Genomic DNA, 27,563 nt, shown 5'->3' on the forward strand with positions numbered 1-27,563 from the left:
GACTTTTTTGAATTGAAAAGAAGGATCCCCTATAAATAGTTCCTTAGCATTGAAATTTTTTTCCAAATCACTATTCCCACTGCATAGATAAGACTTTCACACAATTTTGTCAATCAGTCAATCAACAAACATTTATTAAGCGTCAGCTTTTCAAGAAGCATGGTCCTAGGCATTGGAGACAAAGACAAAACACATAAATACAAATATACACCCATATGTATGCTATATAAGATAATGAGGGAAGGGAACTGGGCTGACTAGAAAGGACTTCATGCAGAAGGCACAATTGAAATGAATGCTGAAGGAAATCAGCAATTCCAAAACAGTGAGACAAAGAAGTAGGGCTTTCCAGACAGGGGGAACAACTAATCCCAAAACACTGAGACAGAAGATGAATTACTGTATATGAAAAAAATGAGGAAAAGTACAAAGGTCAGTTAGGCTGAAACAGAGAGGGGAGTAATATATAATACAGCTGAAACTACCTAAAAGAGAAGTTTTTATTTGAGCCTGGAAATAACAGGGGCTGAAGTATATTGCGTAGGAGTTTGACATGGACAGACTAGGCTTTAGTAAAATCACCTTGGCAACCATGAGAAGGATAAAGAGAGGAAAGACTTGAAGAAAGGAGACCAATTAAAGGCTATTACAACAACAGAGGGGGAGGTAATGAAAACCTGGACCAGAGCATTCTAGAACATATATTCCTAAAATCTATACTACCTAGGAAAGGACACTTGAACCAAAAGAGCATCACTTTTCTATTCTTTAAGTGCCTATATGGTAATGCTAACAACTTCTAACTGAATATTGATGTTGCATTGATTCAAGGACCTTAGACAGACCTATACTGAAGCATTTTCCCAACAATCATCACCAAAATGTGCTCAATTTCTCAGGATAATAGTGAAGACACAACCAAAGTAATAGCTGAATGGCCTAAGCTCACAGTGTACTTGACTGATACAGAAAATTTCTAGTTTACCCCACTAATTCTAATATTATTTATCTTTATTGTTTGACAGAGTTTAAATAAAACATCTGCAAGAACAATTAATGACTTATCACCCCATCCTAGAGAAAGAAAGCTTTTCTAAAACATTTTGGAAATAAAACCAAATTTGCTTGCATGTGTCATTACCCTTTGCCAGAATCTAAATCTAAAATTGTTGGCTGGAGTCCACTTACTGTAAGATAAACATCTCCCAGATGCATTCTATAACAAAGAGAGAGCAAAAAATCTTCCCTGAATTCATTATGGCACCCAGTGAAGGTGGCTCCACAGTGGAGGTGAATAAAGAGCAATTGTCAATAGGTTTATATAAATTTTCCTATCTTATCAGAAAGTAAATTTGTTTCCTAGGTATACACAGATGCAGGGACTTTCCGAGTTACAAACAGTAGTTTACCCCAAACCAAACTAATATAAACACCAAAACTCAGACTATTTTATAGCCTCATCAAGTCGTTCTGGGTGCCTTGCCCCACCTGGTGGTCAGGGTGAGAAGCAGGCCAGCCACTCTCAACGTTCCTTTCTCAGGAAGATCATGCCAGGGAACTCTCCACTTTTTCTCATATTTGGAAAGGTCCTAGAGACTATCCAGGATAATCAGCACCTGAAGAGGAATGCTCTCTCTCTCTCATCTGTGGAGAGTTTCTCCTCCCAATCTTAAAAAGCTACGGTGAGAGGAAGCCCACAATCCCCCCCCAGAAAATACAGAACATGTTAAGAAGCCTTCCTCACACCAAACCCAAATCTGTCTAAAGGCAATTGCTATCAGTTGCTCTACTTCTGTTCTCCGGACAGGCAGAATCAGTGCAGTACCGTGCATGAACGCCCTAGCAATACTTAAGAGAACTCAATAAATCAACAATGAATCTGGGAGTCAACACACATCCATGAAAGAAAGCCTGATTCCATTCCCCTGTTCTAGACAGACCACAGCAGAGGCTGACAAGGAAAGACCTTAAGTCAGAACTAGCTGAAGGAACTAAAGGTGTCTGGCCCAGAGACCACAAAATGTAAGGGAAACCACAACACTTCTTTTCAGCAATTGGAAGGTGGCAGCAGGGGACCAAGAAGGCTCCATAGAGGAAGGAAGGGGCACTTCTGCAACCAACCCTCCACCCCCATCTTCCACCACTTCTCTGGATATTCAAGCAATTTTTCTTTAACTCCTTCCTCTAATGGAAAACATTTTAGCAGCTATATAAATTAAATAAACTTTTAAAGCTAAATTGAGAAGATAACCACCATTTATAACATAGCATTTATTGGAAGGATTAATTCAATCTTTTAATCAGTCTAGTGCTGTTTGGTCACTTTTCAGTTGTATACTATCCTGTGTGACCCCTTTTGGGGTTTTCTTGGCAGAGATACTGGAGGGGTTTGCCATTTCCTTCTCCAGCTCATTTTACAGATGAGGAAACTGAGTCAAATGGGCTTCAGTGACTTGTCCAGGGTTACACAGCCAGTCAGTGTCTGAAACCAGATCTCAACTGAGTCTTTCAGACTCTAGGACCAGGGCTAGGGCTCCATCCACTGTGCCCCCAGCTGCCCTTTAATAAATAACCTAGAAGCAAATTTTTGGAACAAAATATGATTGTAAATTATGGATTAAAGAAGGCCTGCTCAAACAGATATAATAGGTACAGAAAGGAGATCAAATGAAGGTGAACCAAAGGAACCAGTATAGATGATAACAGTTACAAAACAGTTTGCAAAACACTTTCCTCAAGACAATCCAGTAAATAGGTAATGCTAGTGTTGTTACCCCCATTTTGTCGCAAAAAAACTAAGGCCAAGAGAAGCTCATATAGCCAGTAAGTACCAGAGACAGAGCTCTAACATATCCCCCTCAATGTTATTACTTGGTATCAAAAAGTACACAAGGCTGAAGAACTAAGTGGGAAATGAAAATAAAAACCAATGCCTCCAAAAACTGTTGGTATCAGTCATGATTTCATCCAAGTATTTAAAAAAAATAAGTGTCAGTATAACCATAACTATCAAAAAAGCAATTACTGGATTTTATCTTCCTAATTATTTCACAAACCAAGCATTATCATGAGGAGATCCCGTAATCCAGGTGGTAGGGGTAAAAACAATGTGCAGTACAGCACTAGACCATGTCACATCATGGAAGACTTTATAACTAGATATCTCCTTAACTCTTTCTTCTCTACTCTATAGAAATACCTTGAAGAAAGTTCAGGACAAATCCATTTCATTGAAAATTATATTCTATTGTAATAATTACAAGAAAGGTTTTAATGTATTATGTTTGCTTATCCTAGTGAAGATCTTAAAACTCTAAAATTCCCATCTTTGATGAAAAATCATCTGTCCTATCCCTCCTGACTTGCAAAGAACTGTTCATTGTGACCTCAAAGAAGCATTTAGAGTTTCAATAATATACCAATAAATGGTGCTGGTGTTTAAAAAAAAAAAATACACAAGTAAAACTTTAGACCCTATCCTCGGTGAGTTTATTCTATTAGAAGGATACAACATGTTCACCGATAAATATCTGCTATAAAAATGGAAATAAAGTGGGTGCCCATCAATCAGGAGATTTCTACACAATTGTGGGATAAACGTGTAACAGATTATTATGTTTTAAAAAATAAAATAAGAAAATATGAGATACAATAAAGACTTGCATGAACTAATTCTGAAGTAAGTGGAACCAGGAGGACAATTTACATAAACAAAATAATGCAAAACAAAATAATTCTGAAAAATTTGGGACCTCTGCTAATTTTAAGGTAATCAATCATAATTTCAGAAAAGTAAGCTTAAAGCATGCTTTCTTGACAAGAAGTGAAGGATTAGAGATTCAGAAAGGCAATTCCATCTTCCATCAAGCCCAGTATGTTGATTTGTTTTCATAAAGGCTTTTGGCTTGTGGGAAAGAAAGAAGAGGAGAGAAGAGGAAAGGAAAGGAAAGAATAAGAGAAAAAAGGAAGGAGAGGCAGAGAGAGAAAGAAAAAAGGAAGGAACAAAAGAAAGAAGGGTGAGAGGAGGGAAGAAAAGAAGAAGGGAGAGAGGGAGGAGGAAAGGGAGGGAAGAAAAAAGAAGGGAGGGACAAAAGGAAGGAGGAAAGAAGGAAAGAAGTGAAGGAGGGTGGGAAAAAAGAAGGAAGTCAAGGAGGGTAGAAAGGAGGGAGGAAGGGAGAGAGGAAGGAAGATCAATGAAACATCTAACTATGCACAAAAGAGAGGTATGGACAAGCTAAGTAATTTGGGTACTGTTAAATTTAATATACACTTTGAAAAGTAAATTCTGTAACAAATTCTGTAACAGTATATTCTTTTCTGTTATTAAATGTTCATATCTGTTGATGTTTAAGTTCATAATAAAAAGGATTTTCAAAATTAAGGCATGCAGAAATATATACAAAATCAATACAATGAAGGAAGGCATACTAACACCTGGAAGAATCAAAAAAAGGTCTCTGGAAGGAAAAGGTGCTACAGCTGAGCCAGGAAGGTAATTAGAGGCCAGGTGAGACAAACATGGACAATGGAGCGTCCTCCCTTCCAAAGAACAACAGGTTTGTCAACCCATTTGGTCTGAGAGCTGAGAAAAGACTGAGACGTGAAGCTACTTTTCATTTCATTCACCATTCGATCCAGTGTTGATACTGTGGTCAGCAATGAAGCAAGAGAAGAGTTCAAAGAAGGCTATATTGGAAGTCACAAGACTTGGGATCCATGGTCCTAGGCTGAGATGATGTTGAGAAGCCCTCAGGCTCAAGAGCCTCTAATTAATTGATCCCCCAAGACTTCTCCAAAGCATTCACCAGAAATCTTCACCTCTTTCATGTTTACCTGCAATCTCAGTAACTCCCAAATCCTGAAACTTGCTGGCTGAATCCATTGCCAATTCCTGCCATTCAACACCAAAGCCTTCAATCTTATCAGTACCTAGCTCATTCTCCACAGTGGTTGTGCCAAATTTTTTCTACAACAAACAAAAATTTGGCCTTTCATGGCTAAATTCCTGGAGAAGGTCACTTCCATCAAGTCCTTACTTCTTTTCCTCTCCTGAAACAGCGAGGCAGCCCAGTGAACAGAGTAGTGGCCCCAGAGTCAGGAAAACCTGAAATCAAATCTAGCCCCAGACTCTTACCAAGAAATCCTGGGGTAGTCACTTGCCTTCTATCTGCCTCAGTTTTCTGTAGTGTTAAATGGGCATAATAATAGCAGCTACCTGCCAAGGTTGTTAGGAGAATCCAATGAGATATTTGTAAAGTGCCTATTCCTCTCGCACCTCATCTCCATATCCAATGATTTGCCAAGTCCTGTCTCTTCTACCTTCATAACATGTTCTCCAACCATGGTGTCACCTTGGGACAATGCCAAGCTCCTGGACCATCACAATGGCCTGCAAATTGGCTCTCTCTCAAGTCTCTCCACCCTCCCCTCAGCTGTTGGATCCATATTCCTAAAGTACAGGGCTGACCATGTCACCTCTCTACTCAATAAACTACAAGGGCTCCTTATTACCTCCAGGATCAAATATACAGTCCTTTGGCTTTTAAGGTTCTTTATACCCTGTCCCCCTCCTAGCTTTTCCGCCTTCTCCATCATGATCCACTATCATCAGCTCACATGAGACACTCCATCTCCCAACTTCCTGAATTTCTTTCTATGCCCGTCTCCCAGGTCTGGAAGCCTCTTGTCCCCTTCATGTCCTGGTTTCCTTCCAGTGACAGCAAAATTTCTACTTTCTACATGAAGCCTTTCCCAGTCCCCCTTAATGTTAGTACCTTCCTTTTAAAATTACCTCTAATTAATTTATCACACACGTAGATACAGGTGAGTCCATAGTTGTGTGACTATATAATTTGAGTCTTTAGTTGTTTGCAAATATATATGTGTGTGTGCATATGTATATGTGCATGTGCACACAAATTGTGCGTGTGTATACATGTGTTGCATAGATGCATGTGTAATGTGTACCTGTGTTTGTTACGTACCTGCATGTGTGTATGTGTGTATGTTGTTTGCATGCATTGTTGTGTTACATTGTATGCATTGTGCTGCATGTGTGTCCTGTGTGCTTGTGCATTGTATGCATGTATTGCATTGTGTGTTCTGTGCTTTGTGTGCCACATACATGTATGCATATTGCATGTTGTATATGCCTGTATATATGTGTTGTACACGTGTATGTGTGCTACACATTGCTGTGTATGTATGGGTGCATGTCTATGCATGTGTGTCTATGGTGTCTATATGCATGCATGTACATGTGTGTATTGTGCGTGTGTGCATCTGTGTGCCCATACATGTGTGCGTATGGATTGTCATGTGTGCATTGTGCACGTTCGCTTTACAATATATGGGTGTGTGCATATGTGTATATCTATATGTGTGCTTGTGTACTGTGTATTACATGTATTGTGTGTGCACGTGTGTATTGTACATGTGTGTGTGTGTCTCTCTCTCTCTCTCACTGTGTATGTGTGCGCACACTTATTTACTGATGTGGCTGGTAATTTGCTGTGACCCTGCTCGGGGTCGTCTTGGCAGAGACGCTGGAGAGGCTGGCCATTTTCTCCTCCAGCTCATCTTATGGATGGGCAAGCAGCCAGAAAGCAGACTGCATCTCCGGTGTCCTGCACATGCCTGGAGCCTAATAAATGCATCTTGGCTCGGCTTGACTTTTACAGCCAAACGGAGAATTTTCTCCAGAGCGGCTTTGGGGACGCTCCAGATGACCGGGTGCAGGGAGCCCCTATGGCCGCCCTGCGGGGTGAGGAGGCAGGACGCTGGCGGCTGAGGGGAGACCTCCAAGGGAGGCGCGACGCGTGCCCGAGGGCGGCGGTCCCCTGGACATTAGGAGGAAGTCAGGGGGAGGGGATGACTTTGGGGGGGACTGAGTCCCGTTATGAACATGAGTGTGAGACGCTTCAGCACAGATATGCACACGGAATCCGATGAAGTCGACAAGGGGGGCAGCGGAGGAGGAAAAGAGGCAAGAGTCCACCCAGGGAGACACGCGCAGCCCCGGAGAGCGAGGAGACGCAGCCCGAGGGGCAGGAGGGGGCTCGACTCAGACGCGTGCGCAGAGGGCAGGGCATGTGCCAGGAGGGCTGAGCGGCGCGGCTCAGAGCCAGCCCCGGGTCACGTGACCCGGCGGCTGCCCACCTACCGCCCGGCGAGCCAGCGTTACCACGGACGCGCCTCCTTCGCTAGTGCCGGCCCGAGGGAAAAAGAAAACCCTCCCGTGGCGCCGGCGACGGGCCCCGGAGCAGCAGCAGAGTCCACCCCAGGACCGGGCACCGAAGGAGCCGCCACCAGAACCTCCACTCACCGTCTCTTCTGTCCCTGATAGTGCACCTGCCCATCGCTGTTCGACTCACTCGCCATCTTTGTAATCATCCTCAGCCTCTCCTCCCGCCTACGGCCCCGCCTTCCCTTCCTCCTTATTGGCTCCTTGTCTCAAGCCTCTTGCAGGCGATTGGCTGAGGGCTAACTGCTCCTGAGCCTCCCTTCCCATTGGTTTATTCAAATAACCAACCGCCGCGCGCTAACTTGGGGTTCGGATCAAAGCTTGCCCCAGCTCTGAACACTTCTGGCTCCCGCCTTGAACTTGAAGCCGGATATGCGCCTGATTGTTGATCATGTTTCCTAAGACGCACCTAATTGTGTCTGGGGGGAGCCCCCGTTCCCTTCATCTCTGTTGTTCCACCTAAATTCTTTGCGAATCCCTTCCCCCTGGTTTTTGCCTTTCAACGCGTGTACATTTAAACACCTACTTAAGTGCACGACTCAGGGGAGTCAAAGAGAAAAACCATGACACATTCCCCCGCCCTCTAGGAGCTTGCAGCAATTAATGAGGGGATTGAGGGAGAGAAAATTATTTTCCAAAGGGCCCTTTTCTGTTGTGTTGAGGGGTTGGTTTGTTTGTTTGTTTGTTTTTAAATCTTTGTATCACTAGCATCTCACAGTGCCTGACACATAGTAGCAACTTGATAAAAGCTTGCTGGATGTACTCGGAAAATATGCAAGAGAAGGAAATAAAGGCAAAGGAAAAATCCAGACAAAATGCTCCCGGAAAATTAAAAACTTTGGTTAAGCACCAACTGTGTGTAGAACACAACTAGACAGAAGTTCTCACAAGGATATATTGCGTTTATATAATGGAATCTACAGTCTAGTGTAGAGATCAAACTTGATCTCAAGCATGACCACTTCCACCCAGGGCCCTTTTTAAAATTAATGAGTCTCATAGTGATTTATACCGAACCCAAAATGACATTCTGGGAATCCATTGCCTTCAGCAAGTCAAGTCAACAAGCACGTATTGAGTACTTACTATGTGCCAAGTGCTTTGTGTAGTGTTGAGAATACAGCGGCGGGGAGGGGGGAAGGGGGTCACCCCCCACCCCCCCAAAAAAAGTGTGGAGTTTATACGGCAAAGTTAAAATACCAACAATCAATCATGTAGAGGTAGGATATAATCAGGATAAACTGGAGATCATTTCAAAGGGAAGAGCTATAGGAAAGTTCTTGCAGAAGGTGAGATTTTATGATCCAACCATTCTGGAGAACAATTTGTAATTGTACCCAAAGTGTTTCATATTTACCATTCCTGGTGTCTATTGTATCTCTTCATTTTGTCTGTAACCTCTCAAATAAACCTACCTTTTTCCAAAGAGAATGGCCATTGTGAATTCTTCATATGACCGAATCCCAATATTTGATATTTCTCCTAAAAAACATCCTAAAATATGACCCTACATCAACTCCATCAACAGTGATCTAAGACAATTTCAATACACTTGGCAAGGAAAAGGCCATCTGCATCCAGGAAGAGAACTATGGAGATTGAAAATGGATGCAAGCATAGTATTTTCATCATTTTTTGTTTGTTTTTTCTTTATCTTGGCTTTTTTCCTTTTGGCTTAATTCTTCTTTCACAACGTGACAAATATAGAAATATGTTTAAAAGGATTGTACATACATAACCTATATCAGATTGCTTGCTGTCTTAAGGAGAGGGGAGGGAAGGGATAGAAGGAGAAAAAATCTGAGATACAAAATCTGCAAAACTGATTTACAAAAATCAGTGTTGAAAACTATTTTTACATTGGAAAAATAAAATTCTATTGAGAAGGGAAAAAAAGATGGGATTTTATCTGAGTTCGGAGAGGGCAAAGGGAGGTCAGGAGATGGAGATAAAGGAGAGAATTCTGATAATACAGGGAGTTGGATGATGGAGTGAAGCTCAATATGACTAGATCTCAGGGTACTTGGAAGGGAGAAAGTTGTAAGAAATTAGAAAGGCAGGAGTGGATAGGTTATAATAAAGGACTTTAAAAGCCAAACAGAGGATTTTATATTTTGATTGAATGGTGGGGTGGAGGGTTGTAACATGGTCAGACCTTCACTTTAGCAAGATCACTTCTACAGCTAAGTGAAAGATGAACAGAGAAGTAGGGAGAGACCAGGCAAAGAAAACAGCCAAATTACTATAGCAATAGTACATATGTGAGGTAATAAGGGCTTCCACCAGGTTGGTGGCAGTGTCAAAGGAAAGAAGGGGGTTTATAGAGAAATATTGCAACAAATAGACTCCAGCTCTCTCCCCTTCCCCACCCATTCATTAAGGAGTTATAACAGGTGAAGGCAGCTTCCTCACCTCAATTAAATGTTTTGAATTTTAAATATGTAAACAAAATAAAATTATATGTTACTCATTTCAAAGCAAGTCTATCTCAAAGCTTTTTGTTGTATTTATGAATAGGACTTCATTTTTAAGTATGACATCCTTTCTGGACATCTCTGGGCAAATGTGTGAATAACAGGGAAACAAATTCTTTCCACCACCCAACTACCTCCTTTTATACCAGTACAAGACAGAGAAAATATCACCCAGCTTAAAGACTGCAGTTGGGTTTAGAGAATGCCATGAAATTTTGGAACAAGAGAAAGAAAGAATAAGGGTTATAAAGTCATAAGAGGAAGGACATAATGGCTCTTATTTTCAGGCAGCAGAGGGGAAGACACAAAATAACTTCAACAGAGGAGTTTAGGGATGAAGTTGCTTTCTTCAGTTAACGAATTGAATTGTTGTTCAGTCATATCCAACTCTTTATCACCCAATGGACCATATTGCCCATAGGGTTTTCTTGGCAAATATTCTTGGCATTTTCTTCTCCAGTGGATTAAAACAAATAGAAGTTAAATTACTTTCTCAAATGCACATAACTAGTGTTTGAGGCTGCATTTGAACTCAAGTTTTCCTGACTCTAAGCCTAGAACTCTCCACAGAGCCACTTAGCTGCCTCTTTAAATTAGTAAAAACCTTTTTTTTTCCTCCTTCCCATCTACCTACTTGGAGAAAAAAGAAAGAAAAATTAATCTGTGCTCCCTTCACTCTTCTCCTAAACCAAAAAGAGTAGATCTTTCTAACTCTGCCTGCTGGAGTGTGCTACGGTTTTCCTAGCTACCTTTTATTCCTCTCTGCGGATCCCCACTTTCTGTAATGTCAGGAATCAGACCCTGCTGACCAGGCATGTTTCCCTATGGGGGCTTTCTTTTCCCAAGCAAAATGATGCAGTATCCTTATTAAATATCCTTTCTAAGACTTAGTGAAGAAAACCTATTTTGATTAATAGCCGATTGATCTAGGAGTGTCTCCTTTTAAAACTGAATTTAAACTAACAGAATACTGGTAGGCCTGAGTCTGGCCTGACTCTTATAGCTTTCATTCTGGTGTGATGAGAAAAAGATTTCCTGGGTGTATTTTGTGAGCTATGTATTCACTATTAATTTTACAACCTTTTCATTTCTCTAAAAGGAAAAAAAAAGGCTTTCTTTTTCTAGAACCATTCATTTCCCCTATGACTAAAAGAGCCTAAATTGCCATATGAAAGTAACCAGAAATGATGAGTCTCACTAAGGGGTTCTTTTAGGTCCTAGGGCTAAACCATTTTCTGATTCCTGACACTGAAGAAGGTAAGGATCAATAGAGGGGAATAATAAAATCGCTAGGAAGGCCTCAGCAGACTCCAGCTGGCAGAGGTAGGAACATCTAATCCTTTCTGGATTAGGAGGGGAATGAGGGGAGCACACATTCCCCTGGGGCCACGCCTCCTCTAAAGTAAAATGGATAGGCTGCACAAGGCTACTCTTTCTCTATTCAAACTTATTTTTCATTAATACTGCTTGCTTAATTAACTGGTTCTTTCATTCTCACTTTAGTTTATCTTATTTCCCTCTCATTCATGGAAAAATAGAAAAGAAGGGGTGAGAAAGGGAGAAATCACATCAGCACATGAAACCACAAGTCTGGGTAAAAATTGTGATGTTCTTAACTTTGGGCACAGAAAAGCTCCCCAGCTCCTTCTGAAATTCAGACTAAGTTCTCCTTCTCCTTCCCAAACTAAATAGATTGAATTAAACTTTTGACCACTTCCTTTAGTCTGCTTTTTTTTAATTTTGTGAGCTTTACTGATGCCTTTCATTTTTTGTACCACATTCATTTCCTGTTAGACCTCTCCCCTGTAGTAATAATAGAAGATAGATCTACTAGCTATGATGACAGGAGAAGAAAATGATAAATGTTGGAGGGGATGTGGGAAAACTGGGACACCAATGCATTGTTGGTGGAGTTGGGAAATAATCCAACCATTCTGGAACACAATTTGGAACTATGCCCAAAGGGCTATAAAAATGTGCATACCCTTTGACTCAGCAGTGCCATTACTGGGTATGTATCCCAAGGAACTCATAAAGGAGGGAAAAGGACCCACATGTGCAAAAATGTTTGCAGCAGCTCTTTTTTGTGATAGCAAAGAATTGGAAAATAAGTAGATGTCCATCAATTGGAGAATGGCTGAACAAGTTGTGGTATATGAAGGTAATGGAATATTATTATTCTATAAAAAAATAATGAACAAGCAGATTTTTAAAAGACCTGGAAAGATTTATATGAATTGATGCTGAGCAAAATAAAAAGAACCAGGAATACAATAACACAATAACAGCAAGATTGTGCAATGATCAACTATGAAAGACTTGGTTCTTTTCAGTGCTTAATAAAATCCCCCCTTTTTTTCCCTTCTCAATAGAATTTTATTTTTCCAATGTAAAGATAGTTTTCAACATTGATTTTTGTAAGATTTTATGTCTCAGTGATCTGAAGCAATCCCAATAGACTTTGGATAAAAAAATGCCATCTGCACCCAGAAAAAGAACTAAAGAGATTGAATGTAAATCAACACATGCTATGTTCATTTCTTTTTTTCAGAAGAATGAAAACTTTGAGGGGAAAGATCATTTCAGCTTAAGATATGCTGAATTACAGATGTCTATGGGACATCCCATTGGAAATATCTAATAGGCAGGAGAGAAGTTAGGGCTGAACAAATAGATATGGACTTCATCTGCACATGATGGTGAGTGAATCCATGGGAGAGATAAGATTGTCAAGTGAAATAATATAGAGAAAGAGAAGAGAGCCTCAGACTAGTGCTTTGGGGAATGCCCACTGTTAGATTTGGCAATGAAGAGATTACTAGTGACTTTGGAGAGAGAAGTTTCATTTTAAAGAGTCAAGAAAAATGAATTAGGGATGGGGAGAGTTGCCAGCAAACAACACTCCAATAATTTAGGGAACCCTTAGCTCTCTAACAAGATTCTATATACATAGTACCCTTGTGGTTTAGTCTCCCCTAAACCATACATTGGGCCTGTTGGAGAGATGATCCTCTTCCCACTGGGCCTATGCTATGGGTAATAGAGAGAGTAAGGTTGCAATTTGTTACACCCTCCATATTGTGTCTTTGAATCTCTTTGCTGCTCCTTTTGTGATAGGACCAGAACTATAATGGGATTCTTTCTCAAACAGACACACTGTTCAGAATTTGATCAAAAGATTAATGTTTGTCAGAGAAATCCTCAAAGCTGGCTGATCCTACCAAGAAATCTGATACTTTTGCCTAGAAGATTAGAATCTAGAATTATGCTGCCTAGGAAATCAAGATTCTCCATCCCCACACAAGATGTTAGGTCCAGAAATACAGAAATAGAATAAACTCTGCTGTTAGACTGTGGTGATCTTCTTCTTTTAAAATAAGTAGAATAGTTCTCTCTGGGGGAGAAGGTAGGTTTCTCAGGGAAGGTTTTTCTTGGAGGCAATCAAAACGTAGCCAGGTGATAAAAGTTCAGATCTTTTATTGTCTCTAATATAGCCCGGTTAGCTTAGAGCCCTCCGAATGTCTCCAAATCCAAAGGTTCTGTCCTTCAGCCTCTGCCTCTGCTTTCTTCAGCCTCCAGTCAGCTCCACTCATCATGTAATTCTGGTGAAATCTCGACTCATAGCTTCTTCCTCTGAAAACTCTTCTTCTGCCACCAGCCAGCCAAGTGGAAAAATATTCTAGTGAATCTCTCTTGCCTCGGAGAGAGGGCTTCTGGCGTAATTCAACTGAAATCTCACCATGAGCCTCTGTCTGTCTCTTTTATACAAGAGAGAGGAATTGTGGGATATGAGAGAGGGGGAGGATTATGGTTTTTCTCCCATAGTGCTCTCTGACCCTAAGAGCTTCAAGGGAGGTGTGAATTCACAAAGTTACAAAGTTTACTTTGTGAAACTCCCATACTTGTGAACTCCAATGAGTAAAGGTGTGAACACAAGCCTTGTATTAATTAGTTCTACTTAGTACCTTGTTTCAGGTTCTGGCCCAAAACATCTTCTGGTAAGATCAGATCAATAATCTATCAACTCTAATGAGTTAGCAGTTTGTAAAGATTCCAACATTAGACCATATAGGCAAACATACATCTGTGAGGCAGCCAGATGATTTGGCAAATAGCTCACTGTACCTAGAGTCAGAAAGGCATGAGTTCAAATTCAGCCTCAGATACTAACTATATTGGGCAAGTCATTTCACCTCTGTAAGCATCAGTTTCCTGAGCTGTAAAACAGAGTTAATAACAGCACCCACCTCTTATGGTTGTGGTGAGGTTAAAGAAATAATATTTGTAAAGTACTTTATAAATTTTAAAACTCTGTTTAAATGCTAGGTATTATTACTGTTGTTGTTGTTGTTATTAATCTGATTCTACCATGGATTTTTACACTCTTTTTTAAAAATTGCTTTTTTTAGTGAATTTGACAAACATGATCATTCCAATCTGCAAAGAACAGGAGAGGCTTTTTCCATTACACTTTGCTTTTTCTATGTATATTAAATTAAATACAAGAGCAACAAAACTGCCATGCTTCTTTGTGTCCCCATCTGAACTTTTCATCAAACTCTTGCTCCTTCACTACTCTGCTGACTGTTGCCATACCTTAAGCTTGAAAAAAGTCTTTTTTTAGTGTCCCCACCCTGTGATATACTCAGGAAACCATATGTGACTAACACACCCATGTTATCTGTGCTTCAGTCACAGCAGTCAATAACCATTCCTGGAGAGGGAAAACTCTCTTCTTCTTGTCACCCCAGAACCCATGTCTGTGCCTTTACATTGGAAGTATCCTCTGAAAAAAAAGAAGAAGAAGAAGGAGGAGGAGGAGGAGGAGGAGGAGGAGGAGGAGGAGGAGGAGGAGGAGGAGGAGGAGGAGGAGAAGAAGGAGAAGGAGAAGGAGAAGGAGAAGAGAAGGAGAAGGAGAGGAGAAGGAGGAGAAGGAGAAGGAGAGGAGAAGGAGAAGGAGAGGAGAAGGAGAAGGAGAAGGAGAAGAAGAAGAAGAAGAAGAAGAAGGAGAAGGAGAAGGAGAAGGAGAAGGAGAAAGGGCTAAAGGGATTTGTCAGGCCAGTGGAAAGGGGGCAGCTTCTCCAAGAAGAATTTGCATTCCCCCAGATCCTAACCAAACAAAATTATTTTGGTGGTAGCCCTATTCCCTGAGACTGATCAGGATCTAGCCCCTTTTCTCTTAGCAAGGTGCCAGTGAGTATGCTCACACTGTTAATGGGAAGATGCCCATCAAATGTCCCAAAGTCTCATTTTCTGTCCCACTCAGCAAACTGATTTGGAAAATTCTCCTGATCACCCTCTTTCCATGTTCAGGAATATATTACATTTTCAGTTTTAGAAATTAAAGGGAAAGGAGAGAAAATCTCACCCCATGCAAGTCACACAGCTTTGTTTCCTTGACCCCAAAGCATGGCATCATGAATGAAAAGGCTTCAATTCAACTCCTGACCTATTGTCTGGAGGTTGTGAGAGTAGTGATATCACCACCTCAACAGTCTAATTTTAGGGAGGCTGCATACCCCCAAGAGCCTTATCTGCTATTTGCTTGAGTTTTTTCTTAAGGTAAAGCAGTCTCATGCCAAAAGTTAGAGTAAGAAAGACCTAAGACCCTACAGCTGACCCTTTTTATCAGTTCTGGGAGAGCATGGCCTCTGATAGATGCCTTTTATGGCATGTCTCCTCCAGCAATTCCACCATCCTGTTTCTGTTTCCCATTGACTCATTTGAAACCTATAAAATGCAAAGGAAGGCAAAGAAACACTAAACAGCATTCACAATTTTAATTTTCCTTATTATAATCATAACTATATAATGTTCTCCTCATTCTATGTACTTCACAGTTCATCCAAGTCTTTCCATAGTTCTTAAAATTCCACTTTGTATGTATTATATTAGTAGCTAGGTGGAACATTGAATAGAGTACCTGACCTGGAGTCAGAATCCAGCCTCAGAGACTTTCTACATTTGGGAACCTACCCAAATCATCTAACTTTGTTTGTCTCAGGCCCCTCATCTGTAAAATGATCTAAAGATCAATCAAAGATTGGCACATGCTGATGCTTTCATGCAATTTATTCAAAAGGGAGTAAAAATTTATAACATAAAAAATAAAATTCTTACAATCTATCTAGAAAAATACTTATTAAATAACAAAAATGGAACCAAACAAAAAATAAAGCAAAATTATTCCAGCACTGAGAATACTAGTCAGAAGGGGGGAAATTCTGTATTTGCAAGTTTCCAAAGATAATCTTGCAGAAATGGATTTGTTCTGAAGTTCAAGGACTTTTTTTAGTAGTTGTGAAAGTACCTGGAAAGAGGCTATCTATATCTCTTAGAAATGGTTTGATATTTGCTTCACATTAAGACTTTAATGTAAGAAAATTATTTTTTTCTGGAACTGGTCAAGCAGTCTTTGACTATTCAGGGAAAATGGTGATTCTTTCTATCACAGCCACTTCCTTCACCCAATTTTTTTTTGTTTTGTTTTTCTCTGTCAATTAATTTCTGAGTGGTCCCATTTTCTACTATGGATGCTACAGTCTCCTCCTCAGATATAGAAGTGGAAATCTCTGGAGAAGCCATTGCCTTCTTCACTGAGCTATGAGAGGATCTGATGTTGATAAAGAGAAAGCTATAACTATTGCCAAAAGTGAAAAAAGAAAGATATGTCCCTTACAGGCAAAGCATTTGGAGAGGGAAGAGGGAAGGCCTTTAGGCCAATTATCTCCAGACTGGGGGCTGTGATTTTCTGGGGGATCTGGGAGAAGAAGGGGAGGCTATGGCCAGAACCCATGGTGTGAGTAATGATCAATCCAAGGATGGGATGATGGGTTGAATCCCATTCTCTCCACAATAGTCAGTTATGGAGCTTGTCTACAAAACAACCAAGGGTACTTTTATCCACCAATACTACCCTGACTCAGTTTTTCCTATTCTGAGCTAAGTAGAGAAAATTCCCTCAGGGTATTTGTATCTTAACTTTATAAGCAAAAATATGCTAATAAAAGTTTGACAACAGATTGGGATGGGGAGGAGGGGAAGCATAAAAATAGCCAGATACAATTTTAAGTTTAATCTAACACAAATATTTTCTCCACCCACTTCTTAAATCTAGACAATCAACAAAACAATAAATGAAACCCTGATTTATAGTATTTGCTGATTTCTGAGGAAATGCCAGTCCTGAAAATTTTACAATCTGCCTTGCCAAACTGGCTTCCCCATACCCCTCCTTAGAGGGAGCAACCACTGGGAAAATCTACAATCCATCTTCTTTCCAGAAAACCTATCCAGTGACACCCCCAGGTCACCATGTGATAGCAACTAGTGAGTAAGAACTTTCCCTCCTTTCTTTTTATTTTGAACAAGAGACTCACAACATGGGAAGGCATAGATGGGATCATATAATCTCATTACATTGCCTTTCTTCCTAACCTCAACTCCACCTGTCTTCCAAATTTTCCTGTTATACTTTAGGGTACCACTATTCTTCTAGTCACCCAGATTCACAACCTTAATTCCATCTTTGTCTCTTCACTCGCATTCAATCCATATATCTGACATGGCTAAATACCCAAGTTGTTAAATTTGTGGGTGCCTCCACATGTCTCACATATATTCCCTTCTTTCCATTCCCCTAACCACTTCTCTAGGCTGAGAGGGACTTAGCCCCTCTTTCCTAGACTATTGAAATAACTTTCTAATTGGTTTCCCTACTTCAAGGCTCTCCCCTTTCCAATCTATTCTCTCCAGAGCTGCTACAGGGATTTTATTAAAGTGCAGGGCTTAGTTACCATGTTACCATTAGTTACTTAGTTACTTAGTTTCCATTACTACCTTGCCCAACAACTTCCAGAGATAATATTCTAAGCTCAAATATCATTTTTATCTCAGTACTTTTAAAGAATATTTAAGTTCATGTACCTTTTAATAATATACATTATTAGTATATCAGTACATTTATGTAACTTATAAATAAGTAAATATACATATACAGGGAGCACAATCAAAACACTTTTTACTAATTGGGTATACAATCACAAAAGTTTAGGAACCATTGCTTTAGGCTAATTTTGTTTTATTTTTTTTGTTTTATTTTTAAAATTCAATTCTATTTTACTTTCAGGTCATTCTTCTCTTCCCACTTCCACCCTCCCCCATTAAGAAAAAAAAATCTATTTCTTGTACAGCAAGAGAATTGTATAAATATGTTTTATACATATTGGATTTGATATATATTTTAACATGTTTAACATATATTGGATTGCTTTCCATCTAGGGGAGGGGCTGGGGGGAAGGAGAAGAAAATGTGAAACACAAGGCTATGCAAGGATCAATGTTGTGAAATTACCAGTCCATATGTTTTGAAAAGAAAAAGCTTTAAAAATTAACAAAAAGAAAAAGAAAAATCTATTACAAACATATAATCAAGCAAACCAAAGACAATCAATCAATAAACAAACATTTAGTATGTAAGTATCTACTATGTGCCAGGCATTGAGAAAGCACTGGAATCGTCATGGACAACATTCAAAAAAATTGACATATCTCAGTTGCTTGAGGCTACTTTTAGAGAGACTTTTCTCCTTCCTCCCCATCTACCAGAACATTTTCTTTTAATGCATTTTAACTCTATCATGGTTTTTTGAAGGAAACATAAAGTTCATTCTTCACATACCTAGTATTTCATGTTCCCTCACAAAAATGTTCTGAGACCGAAAGGATGCTTACTAGCCCCTTTGTCACCTGGCAACAAGAAATAAAGGCACAGTATGCTGCAGTTCATGTAACTAGTAACAACATTATTGCAGTCAACATTGGCTCCTAATCCTTTGGCACTTAAATGAGAACACAAAATACCCAGCAAAAGAGAAGCAACATGGTATGTTGGAAAGAAGCTGGGAGACCGGAGTTCTAGATCTTTTCTGCCACTGGCTCTAGTTTTGGGGCCACGGACAAGCCATTTACCTCTCTGAGTCTCAATTTCCTCATTCTGTAAAATGGAGATAATAACAGTTGCCTTACCTACCTCCCAGGATTGTTGTGAAGATCAAATGAAACATTACTTTGGTGAAGGTATAATAAAAAGTACTCTGTAACCATAAAGTGTTATAAAAATGCAAGCTACTATTATCCTCATTAAAAACAAGTGTTTTAAGATCTTTTTTCCTGCTTCCTCCTCTAGAAGTTGGAATCTGTGTTGTACCTGCTGCTAAGATAGTTGGTGTTTTCCACTAACATCCTTGAATGTAATGGCACAATTAAATGTTCTCAAAAATCTTACTTTGCCCCTCATAGTTGCAGGAATTACTCTGTTTACATAAATTGAAGTCCTTTAATACACTTATCTTAAATCTACTCCATCACTAGGGGGACCTAGTAAACTATTCCTCACCACTGACTCATTACCATCTAATAGTAATCACCTTCCTGGGAGAAAGGAGCCTCTATAACAGTTCTCTTTCATCTATGCCTATGGTGACTTGCCACTGATTCTATCTATGAGTTGATTTGGTAGCTATGGACTTCTTTCCAAGGCAGTTATCTCAACCAACATTTACCTCATTTATCCAGAATTTTTTTCAGGCTCTGTGGAGAATAGTGAGGAGAATACTGGCCTTCAAGTTTAAATCTATTTGGGGAGTTGTTGTTAGCCATTTCAATCATGTCTGACTCTTTACCACCCCATTTAAGATTTTTACTGAGAAGAAAAAGTGGAAAAAGCATTGGATTTGGAGTCAAAGGTTCACATCCCAATTTTGCTTCTTACTCCCTGTATAACCTTAGGCAGGACACTTTGCCTCTGATCCTCAGTTTTCTTTTCTGTATAATAAGGTTGGACTGGGTGATCTCTAAGGTCCTCTTCAGTTCTATAGTCTTTCAGCCCAAGATGAACAAACATGAAATCATTACAATTATAATCACATTTCTACAGAATTATGTGAAACAATTTCCTTACAACAAGCATAACAAGAGGTAGTGTTGGTTTTATTGACCCTATTTCACATATGATGAAACTGAGGCTCAAAGAAGTTAATTAACTTCATAGAATTGGAAAGGAGTTCAGATGCCATCTGGTCAAACCTATCCCTGAATAAGAATCCTTTCTACTATATACATAAGTAGTCATTCAGTTTTTGATTAGGAAGAATAGACTGCCTCTCAAGGCAACCTATTTGAGATTTAGATAACAATTTGTCAATAAGTTTTTCCTGGGCATATACCCCAATCCTAAATTTATTTCTTTGCAACTTCTACCAATTACTCCTTAGTTCTGTATTCTGGGATCAAACAAAATAAGTCAATTGCCATTTCCATGTGATAACCTTTCATATACTTGAAGACAGCTATAAAGAGCTAAATCTTATCTGAGCTAACCATGCCCAGAGCTTTCAATTGATCTTCACATAACATAAACTTGGGGCTTTTCATATCAAGGAAAAGACTATTGGAGTTAAAATAAGGAGATTCTATTTTGGCCAAAACAATCAAGAAAAGAAAGGAAAAAAAAGTAGCCTCAGAATTGACTGCAAAGAGGGTATTTGCCCAACGTCACATTGCTAGTAAATATTGAAATCAAGCTTTGAATTTCAAGTTCAAAAATCATAGAATCACATAATAGATGGAGGGTAACTAATCCAACCTCTGCTTGAACAATATTTCCACAAAATATAGAACAAGCAGTTGGCCATCTAGTTCTGTATTTTAAAAAATTCTAGTAAAGAGATATTCTTGTATTCTGAAGTGGCTCATTCCATTCTGGAATAGTTCTAAGGGTAGAAAGGTTTTCCTTATATTGAGCCAAAAGTGACATTTCATCATTTTCACTCCAATTCTGCCCTTTGGGGATAAACAAAACAGATCTAATCCCTCTTCCATAATGAGAGTTCTTCAAATGTTTGACTTTCTAATTTAAATTAAGAAAACTTTATATTTATATATATTTGATTTCATCTTACTAAATTCAGACTAATGTTCTACATTTTTGAGATTTTTTTTTGAATCCTGATTCCATCATCCAATATATTAGTTATCCTTTCTAGCTTTGGGCTAGCTCCAATTTGTTGTTGTTTGTCCTTTGTTCTCTAAGAGAACCATGACATCAGAGAGGTGAAGTCATGACATGCAAGTGAACTGGATTTAAGTAAGGGAGGGCTGTGCAAGGTCACCTGCCCCACTTTTCCCTCCAGAGCCATCTGGCTCTAATGGCAAGATTCAGATCAAGTATGCTATATATACTCTTATTCAAGTATAACATTTAAACTGCTCGTATAAGATACATAGTCCACATATAATGCCTAGTAGCTAACCATGGATAAATATCTCTGGATCTTGCTTACCCCTCTCCAAGAAAAAGATATAGGAAGGGACCATGAGGTCCCTGTTCTGTTCTCTTATTAAAAGGACTGAGATATTGGTCCCTTCTCAATTCATTGCTGTTCTGAATAAAATAGTATATGGTTAAATGCTTGTCAGAAACTTATTTGTTTCATGAAAGAAAATGAATTTGCTTCTAAAGGAGAAACAGAAATGAGCACAAGCCAAGGCTAATATCAATTATTAAATAATTAAGATTGAAGCTAGGTCAATATCAACATCAGTTCCAGGTTTGGATTATAGGAAACAAATTAAGAGCATGAAATAAAAGTATGAAAACCTTGAGGAAATGTTCTGAAAGCCTTGAGGAAAAAAACATATCCAGCCAAGAAGTAGGAAAAGAAGGCTCTGTAGTGATAGAATATTTGAGTTGGGGCTTTCAATTGATTAGATTTTCTACAGAAAGGGTTTAGGGCACAGCAGGTAGTTCAAAGCATATGGAATCATGTGACCAAAGACAAAGAAGCAGAAACGTATAGAATGTATTTTGAGAATAGTTAGTGCTTACTGTATATTATGAGTGAAGCTGATAAATTCTCACCAGTCCCCAAGTTCCCACACTTGATATATTCAGAATTTATTTTTCTACTAAAGAGATTAAACTTGCTCTAATATCTGTTATTAGTCTAATTAGTTTTTCTTGTTCATCCTTTGTTTTTGAAGAGGACCAATGATATCACAATATTGGGATCAGGAACAGTATATTCAGCTAGGGCCAATCAATCCAATATGAGTATATGTGTTTAAAAGGCTCTATCTCAAGTCAGATACAAGTGATCTGTTACAACAGTTGGGGTAGAGATGTCTCCAGATTTTTGCAGCTCATGTTTCCCCTATGTGATTCTACTTACTCATGAAGTACAAGGCCTTCTTTAATTCAGGCACACCATGATGGGTGGTCATGCTGGTGTCTCTTATGCCTCACAATCACTACTGAAGTTCTTCAGAGAAACTTTAATGGCATCTTTGCACTTCTTCTTCTGGCCATCATGTGAGTGCTTATTTTGTAAGAGTCCTCCATAAAAAAGTCTCTTAGGTAAAATATGTTTGGTATTTGGGCTTCTTGGACAGTCCACTGGAGTTGCACTCTCTCTAGTAGCATTTGAATGCTTGGAAATTCACCTTAAGAGAAGACTTCAGCGTCCAGTATCTCATCTTGCTAGGTGATCTTCAAGATCTTCCTGAGACAATTCAAACGGAAGTAATTCACTTTCCTGACATGACACTGATAGACTGTCCAGATTTCATGGACAAACGACAGTGAAATCAGCACAATATTCTGTAGACCTTCAATTTGGTATACAAACTAATACCTTTTCTCTACTATACTTTCTTTGGGAACCTCCCAAATGCACTGTCCATTTTTATAAAGAAAAAGGAAACAGGCAATCCTGTGACAATCACAGGGCATCTCTCGTCATTGCTGGCAAGATTCTTATCAGAATCCTCTTTAATTGGCTAATCCTTTATTTAAAAGATGGTCATTTGCCTGAGAAGCAGTATGACTTCAGAAGGGGCTCTCTAAGGAATGGTTGACATGGTGTTTGCTGCCCAACAACTCTAGGAGAAATGCCAGGAACAGAACAGAGGTCTCTACCCAATATTTGCTGACCTGGCCACTGTCTTTGATACTATCAGTGGTAAGGACTTATGGAAGAGTATGGTAAAATTTGGTTATCCAAAGAAGTTCATCAGTATTGTACACCAGTTTCATGACGGCATGGGTTCTAGATAATGGACAATGCTCTCATACTTTCTCAATCACCAGTGGAGCGAAGCAGGGCAGCATGCTTGCTCCCATGCTTGCTTAACCTAGTTAGTGAAATTTGTACAAAGAACCCCTTTAGACCCTATAAATGGACCCAGAGAGAATCCCTGCCTGCAGAAAGAAAATTTACTGTTCTTAAATAGTTGAGTATTCTGTTTTCTATGTTATTTTGTCAGGTAGGTAGCATAGTAGATGCTAAGGGCTAGTTAAGGAAGAAGAGTTCAAGTCTAGCTTCAAATCACTTATTAGACAAGGCACTTATTTATATACAGTAAAATAGGAATAATAATAGCACCTACCTCTAACAGGGTTGTTATTAAGATCAAATGAGATAAAATTTGTAAAACTCTTAGCACATGATTGTCACATAGCAAGCACTATAAAAGGTCACTATCATGACTATCATTATTATTGTTATTTCTGACCAGGAAATATCCAAAAAGCATATTGTTCTTTTGTATCATATAATCTTGTTTAAATAAATATGTGATTGGGAGTAGGAAAAGAGACTTGGGGGACACAAAGCCCCACCAGTCATTTTGAAAGTTGGAGGAAATCTGCCTTCCAAAAGGTGCTCCTGCTTTCCTACTCCCCTCTCCCCATCCAAATCCTATCTTTCTTTATCCAGCTTATTTTCTCCAAGAAACTTTCATCAGTGACTCCTGCCCATAATAAAGTCCTATTACACTTAAAAAACGTGGATGTCTCCAGAAACATTTCATAGTTTTCTCTTAAACACATCCACTAAAAAGGCACAGAATAATTTCAGATCTGCATTCATTTTCTACCCACAATTGATTCCTCTGGTATTTTCCATCTTGTTCCCTATACCTTCTTTCCCCTGTTCTCCCTGCTTTTATGCTTCCTTTTGGAAGTTGTCTTCTTTCATTAGATTGTAAATTTCTTGATGTCAGAGACTATCTTCTGCATTTCTTTGTATTCTCAGCATTTAGCACAGCACTGGACTTAATACAAATTTATTGACTGATAGATTAGCAATCATTAATCAATTATCATGTACCATATCTCTGGTATTCTGGACGACTTCCCTTGTTAGTGAAGGGAAATACTCAGATGAAATTCAACAGTCAATAACAGGAGAAAAACTTAGCCATAATGGACAAAAGATATTTAATAAAGGTATACATCAAGGAAATCACAAGTTGATTCAGCTGAGCAAAGAAACTCCCCCTTCAAGTTGTACAAGCTGGTCCTCCAGTCAAGCATTTTAGAGCACCTGGAGATCCTTATGACTGTTTTGTATTTCAGCAATTAGAAAATGATGTCAAAATATAGGAATAAATGGACTTTTCCTTAAAATAATCAGTAGCATCTATTTAAAACCGTGAGTAAGCATCATATGTAATGGGGACAAACTGCAACCATTCCCAATAAGATCAGGAATGAAACAAGGTTGCCCACTATCACTAGAAATGAGTAGCTTTGGCAATAAGAGTTGAGAAAGAGATTAAAGGAATAAGAATAGGCAAGGAGGAAACCAAATTATCACTCTTTGCTGATGATATGATGGTATACTTAGAGAACCCCAGAGATTCTACTAAAAAGTTATTAGAAACAATTCACATCTTTAGCAAAGTTGCAGGATACAAAATAAATCCACATAAGTCATCAGCATTCTTATATATCACTAACAAAACCCAACAGTTAGAGTTACAAAGAGAAATTCCATTTAAAGTAACTACTGATTGTATAAAATATTTAGGAATCTATCTGCCAAGGGAAAATCAGAAACTTTATGAGCAAAATTACAAAACACTTTCCACACAAATTACGTCTGATCTAACCAACTGGAAAAATATTAAATGCTCTTGGATTGGGCGAGCAAATATAATAAAGATGACAATACTACCTAAATTAATCTACTTATTTAGCGTTATACCAATCAGACTCCCAAAAAACTATTTTAATGACCCAAAAAACTATTTTAATAGAAAAAATAACAACAAAGTTCATATGGAAAAACAAAAGTCAAGAATTTCAAGGGAATTAATGAAAAAAAAATCTGAAGGTGGCCTAGCTGTACCAGATCTAAAATTATATTATAAAGCAGCAGTTATCAAAACCATCTGGTATTGGCTAAGAAATAGACTAGCTGATCAATGGAATAGGTTAGGTTCAAAGGACAAAACAGCCAATAACTTTAATAATCTAGTGTTTGACAAACCCAAAGACCCCAGTTTTGGGGATAATAACTCATTATTTGACAAAAATTGCTGGGAAAATTGGAAATTACTATGGCAGAAACTAGGCATTGACCCACACTTAACTACACCAAGATAAGGTCAAAATGGGTTCATGACCTAGGCATAAAGAATGAGATTATAAATAAATTGGAAGAGCATAGGATAGTTTACCTCTCAGACCTGTGGAAGAGGAAGAAATTTATGACCAAAGAAGAACTAGAGATCATTATTAATTACAAAATAGAAAATTTTGATTATATCAAATTGAAAAGTTTTTGTACAAACAAAACTAATGCAGACAAGATTAGAAGGAAAACAATAAACTGGGAAAACATTTTTTACAGTCAAAGATTCTGATAAAGGCCTCATTTCCAAAATATATAGAGAATTGATTCTAATTTATAAGAAATCAAGCCATTCTCCAATTGATAAATGGTCAAAGGATATGAACAGACAATTATCAGACGAAGAAATTGAAACTATTTCTAGCCATATGAAAAGATGCTCCAAGTCATTATTAATCAGAGAAATGCAAATTAAGACAACTCTGAGATACCACTACACATCTGTTAGATTGGCTAGAATGAGAGGGAAAGGTAGTGTGGAATGTTAGAGGGGATGTGGGAAAACAGGGACACTAATACATTGGAATTGTGAATACATCCAGCCATTCTGGAGAGCAATTTGGAAACTATACTCAAAAAGTTATCAAACTGTGCATACCCTTTGATCCAGCAGTGTTTCTACTGGGCTTATACCCCAAAGAGATACTAAAGAAGGGAAAGGGACCTGTATGTGCCAAAATGTTTGTGGCAGCCCTGTTTGTAGTGGCTAGAAACTGGAAAATGAATGGATGCCCATCAATTGGAGAATGGTTGGGTAAATTGTGGTATATGAATGTTATGGAATATTATTGTTCTGTAAGAAATGACCAGCAGGATAAATACAGAGAGGCTTGGAGAGATTTACATGAACTGATGCTAAATGAAATGAGCAGAACCCCATTATATATCTCATTATATACCTCAACAATGATACTGTATAAGGATGTATTCTTATGGAAGTGGATTTCTTCAACAAAGAGATCTAACTCAGTTTCAATTGATCAAGGATGAACAGAAGCAGCTACATCCAAAGGAAGAACACTGGGAAATGAATGTAAACTGTTTGCATTTTTGTTATTCTTCTCAGGTTATTTTTTACCTTCTGAATCCAATTCTCCCTGTGCAACAAGAGAACTTCGGTTCTGCACACATATATTGTATCTAGGATATATGGTGACATATTCAACATATATAGGACTGCTTGCCATCAGGGGGAGGGGATGAAGGGAGGGAGAGGAAAAGTCAGAACAGAAGTGAGTGCAAGGGATAATGTTGTAAAAAAAAAAAATTACTCAGGCATGGGTTCTGTCAATAAAAAGGTATAATAATAATAAAAAAGAAAAAAAATGATGTCAATAGCCTGATCCTTTAATCCCATGAGTGAATTAGGTTTACACAATGGTTTCAATACCTTTTAAGGAAAAACTAACATAATTCACAAAAGAACAAAGGAGTTGGGATACCTACAGATACAAAGTTTTGGGGTTTTTAAGTTATGTGTTCCCTGATCCCAAGGAGTTTATATTCTACTAAGGTAGGGGAGAGGTGGATACTAACTGCCATTTCCTTGTCTTCCCTCATGCTTTCCCTTTCTATTCCTGAAGTATCTTTCCTACTCCCCTCTTCCCATCCAAATCCTATCTTTTTTTTAAGTTCCAGCTTATTTTCTTACACAAATAAGTATACATGACCTAGTAGATAAGACACCTGATTAAAGTAAATAGATTAAAAGACTTGCCCAGCGTCACACAGCTAGCAAGTGTCGGAGGTCAGTTGTGAACTCAGGTCTTCCTAACCCCAGGTCCAGCACTCTATCCACTGAGCCATTCATCTATGCTTCCTCTATTCATACAGATTCACAAATTCAGTGCCATCTCCCCCCTTCCTCCATCCACATATGTGATCCATTAGCAAGTCTTATTCCATCTCTGTTATTTTTCACATAAGTCTCCTTTGTACTTGTATTCTTCTTCTCCACTCACATAGTCTTCCTGATTCCAGGCCCCCTCATCTTCCTGAGTTCAAATCTGACCTCAAATCCTTCCTATTGATGTGTTCCACTGGCAAGTCACTTTATCCTGTTTACCTCAGTTTCCTCATCTGTAAAATGAGCAGGAGAAGAAAAACCACTCAGGTGTCTTTGCTAAGAAAGCCCCAAATATGGTCAGAAAGAAACAAACACAACTCAAAATAACTGAACGATAACAATAATTGGACTATTAAGATAGCCTCCTATTTTGTTTCCTTGCCTTCAGCTTTTCCCCATCTTCCACAAAGCCATCATAGTTATTTTCCTAAAATGCTAATTTGTTCATATCACTCATCCATCCTTGCTGAAAAATGCCAATGGCTTCCTATTGCTTGCAGGATCAAACGGAATCATTTTGATAT

General features: G+C 38.7%; 1 protein-coding gene across 1 annotated transcript in view; it reads right to left on the reverse strand.

Annotated features, from left to right (window-relative positions):
- Nucleotides 1-8,644, reverse strand: part of ARHGAP19 (Rho GTPase activating protein 19) — a 43,672-nt gene extending 35,028 nt beyond the window's left edge. Inside the window, exon 1 of the mRNA XM_051981776.1 lies at nt 7,325-8,644. Coding sequence (XP_051837736.1) covers nt 7,325-7,392 — 68 coding nt within the window. The 5' untranslated portion in view covers nt 7,393-8,644. The remainder of the gene's footprint in view (nt 1-7,324) is intronic.
- Nucleotides 8,645-27,563: the final 18,919 nt, after the last annotated feature.

This window comes from Antechinus flavipes, chromosome 2 (genome assembly GCF_016432865.1).
Source record: "Antechinus flavipes isolate AdamAnt ecotype Samford, QLD, Australia chromosome 2, AdamAnt_v2, whole genome shotgun sequence".
In the NCBI taxonomy this organism is placed as follows: Eukaryota; Metazoa; Chordata; class Mammalia; order Dasyuromorphia; family Dasyuridae; genus Antechinus; species Antechinus flavipes.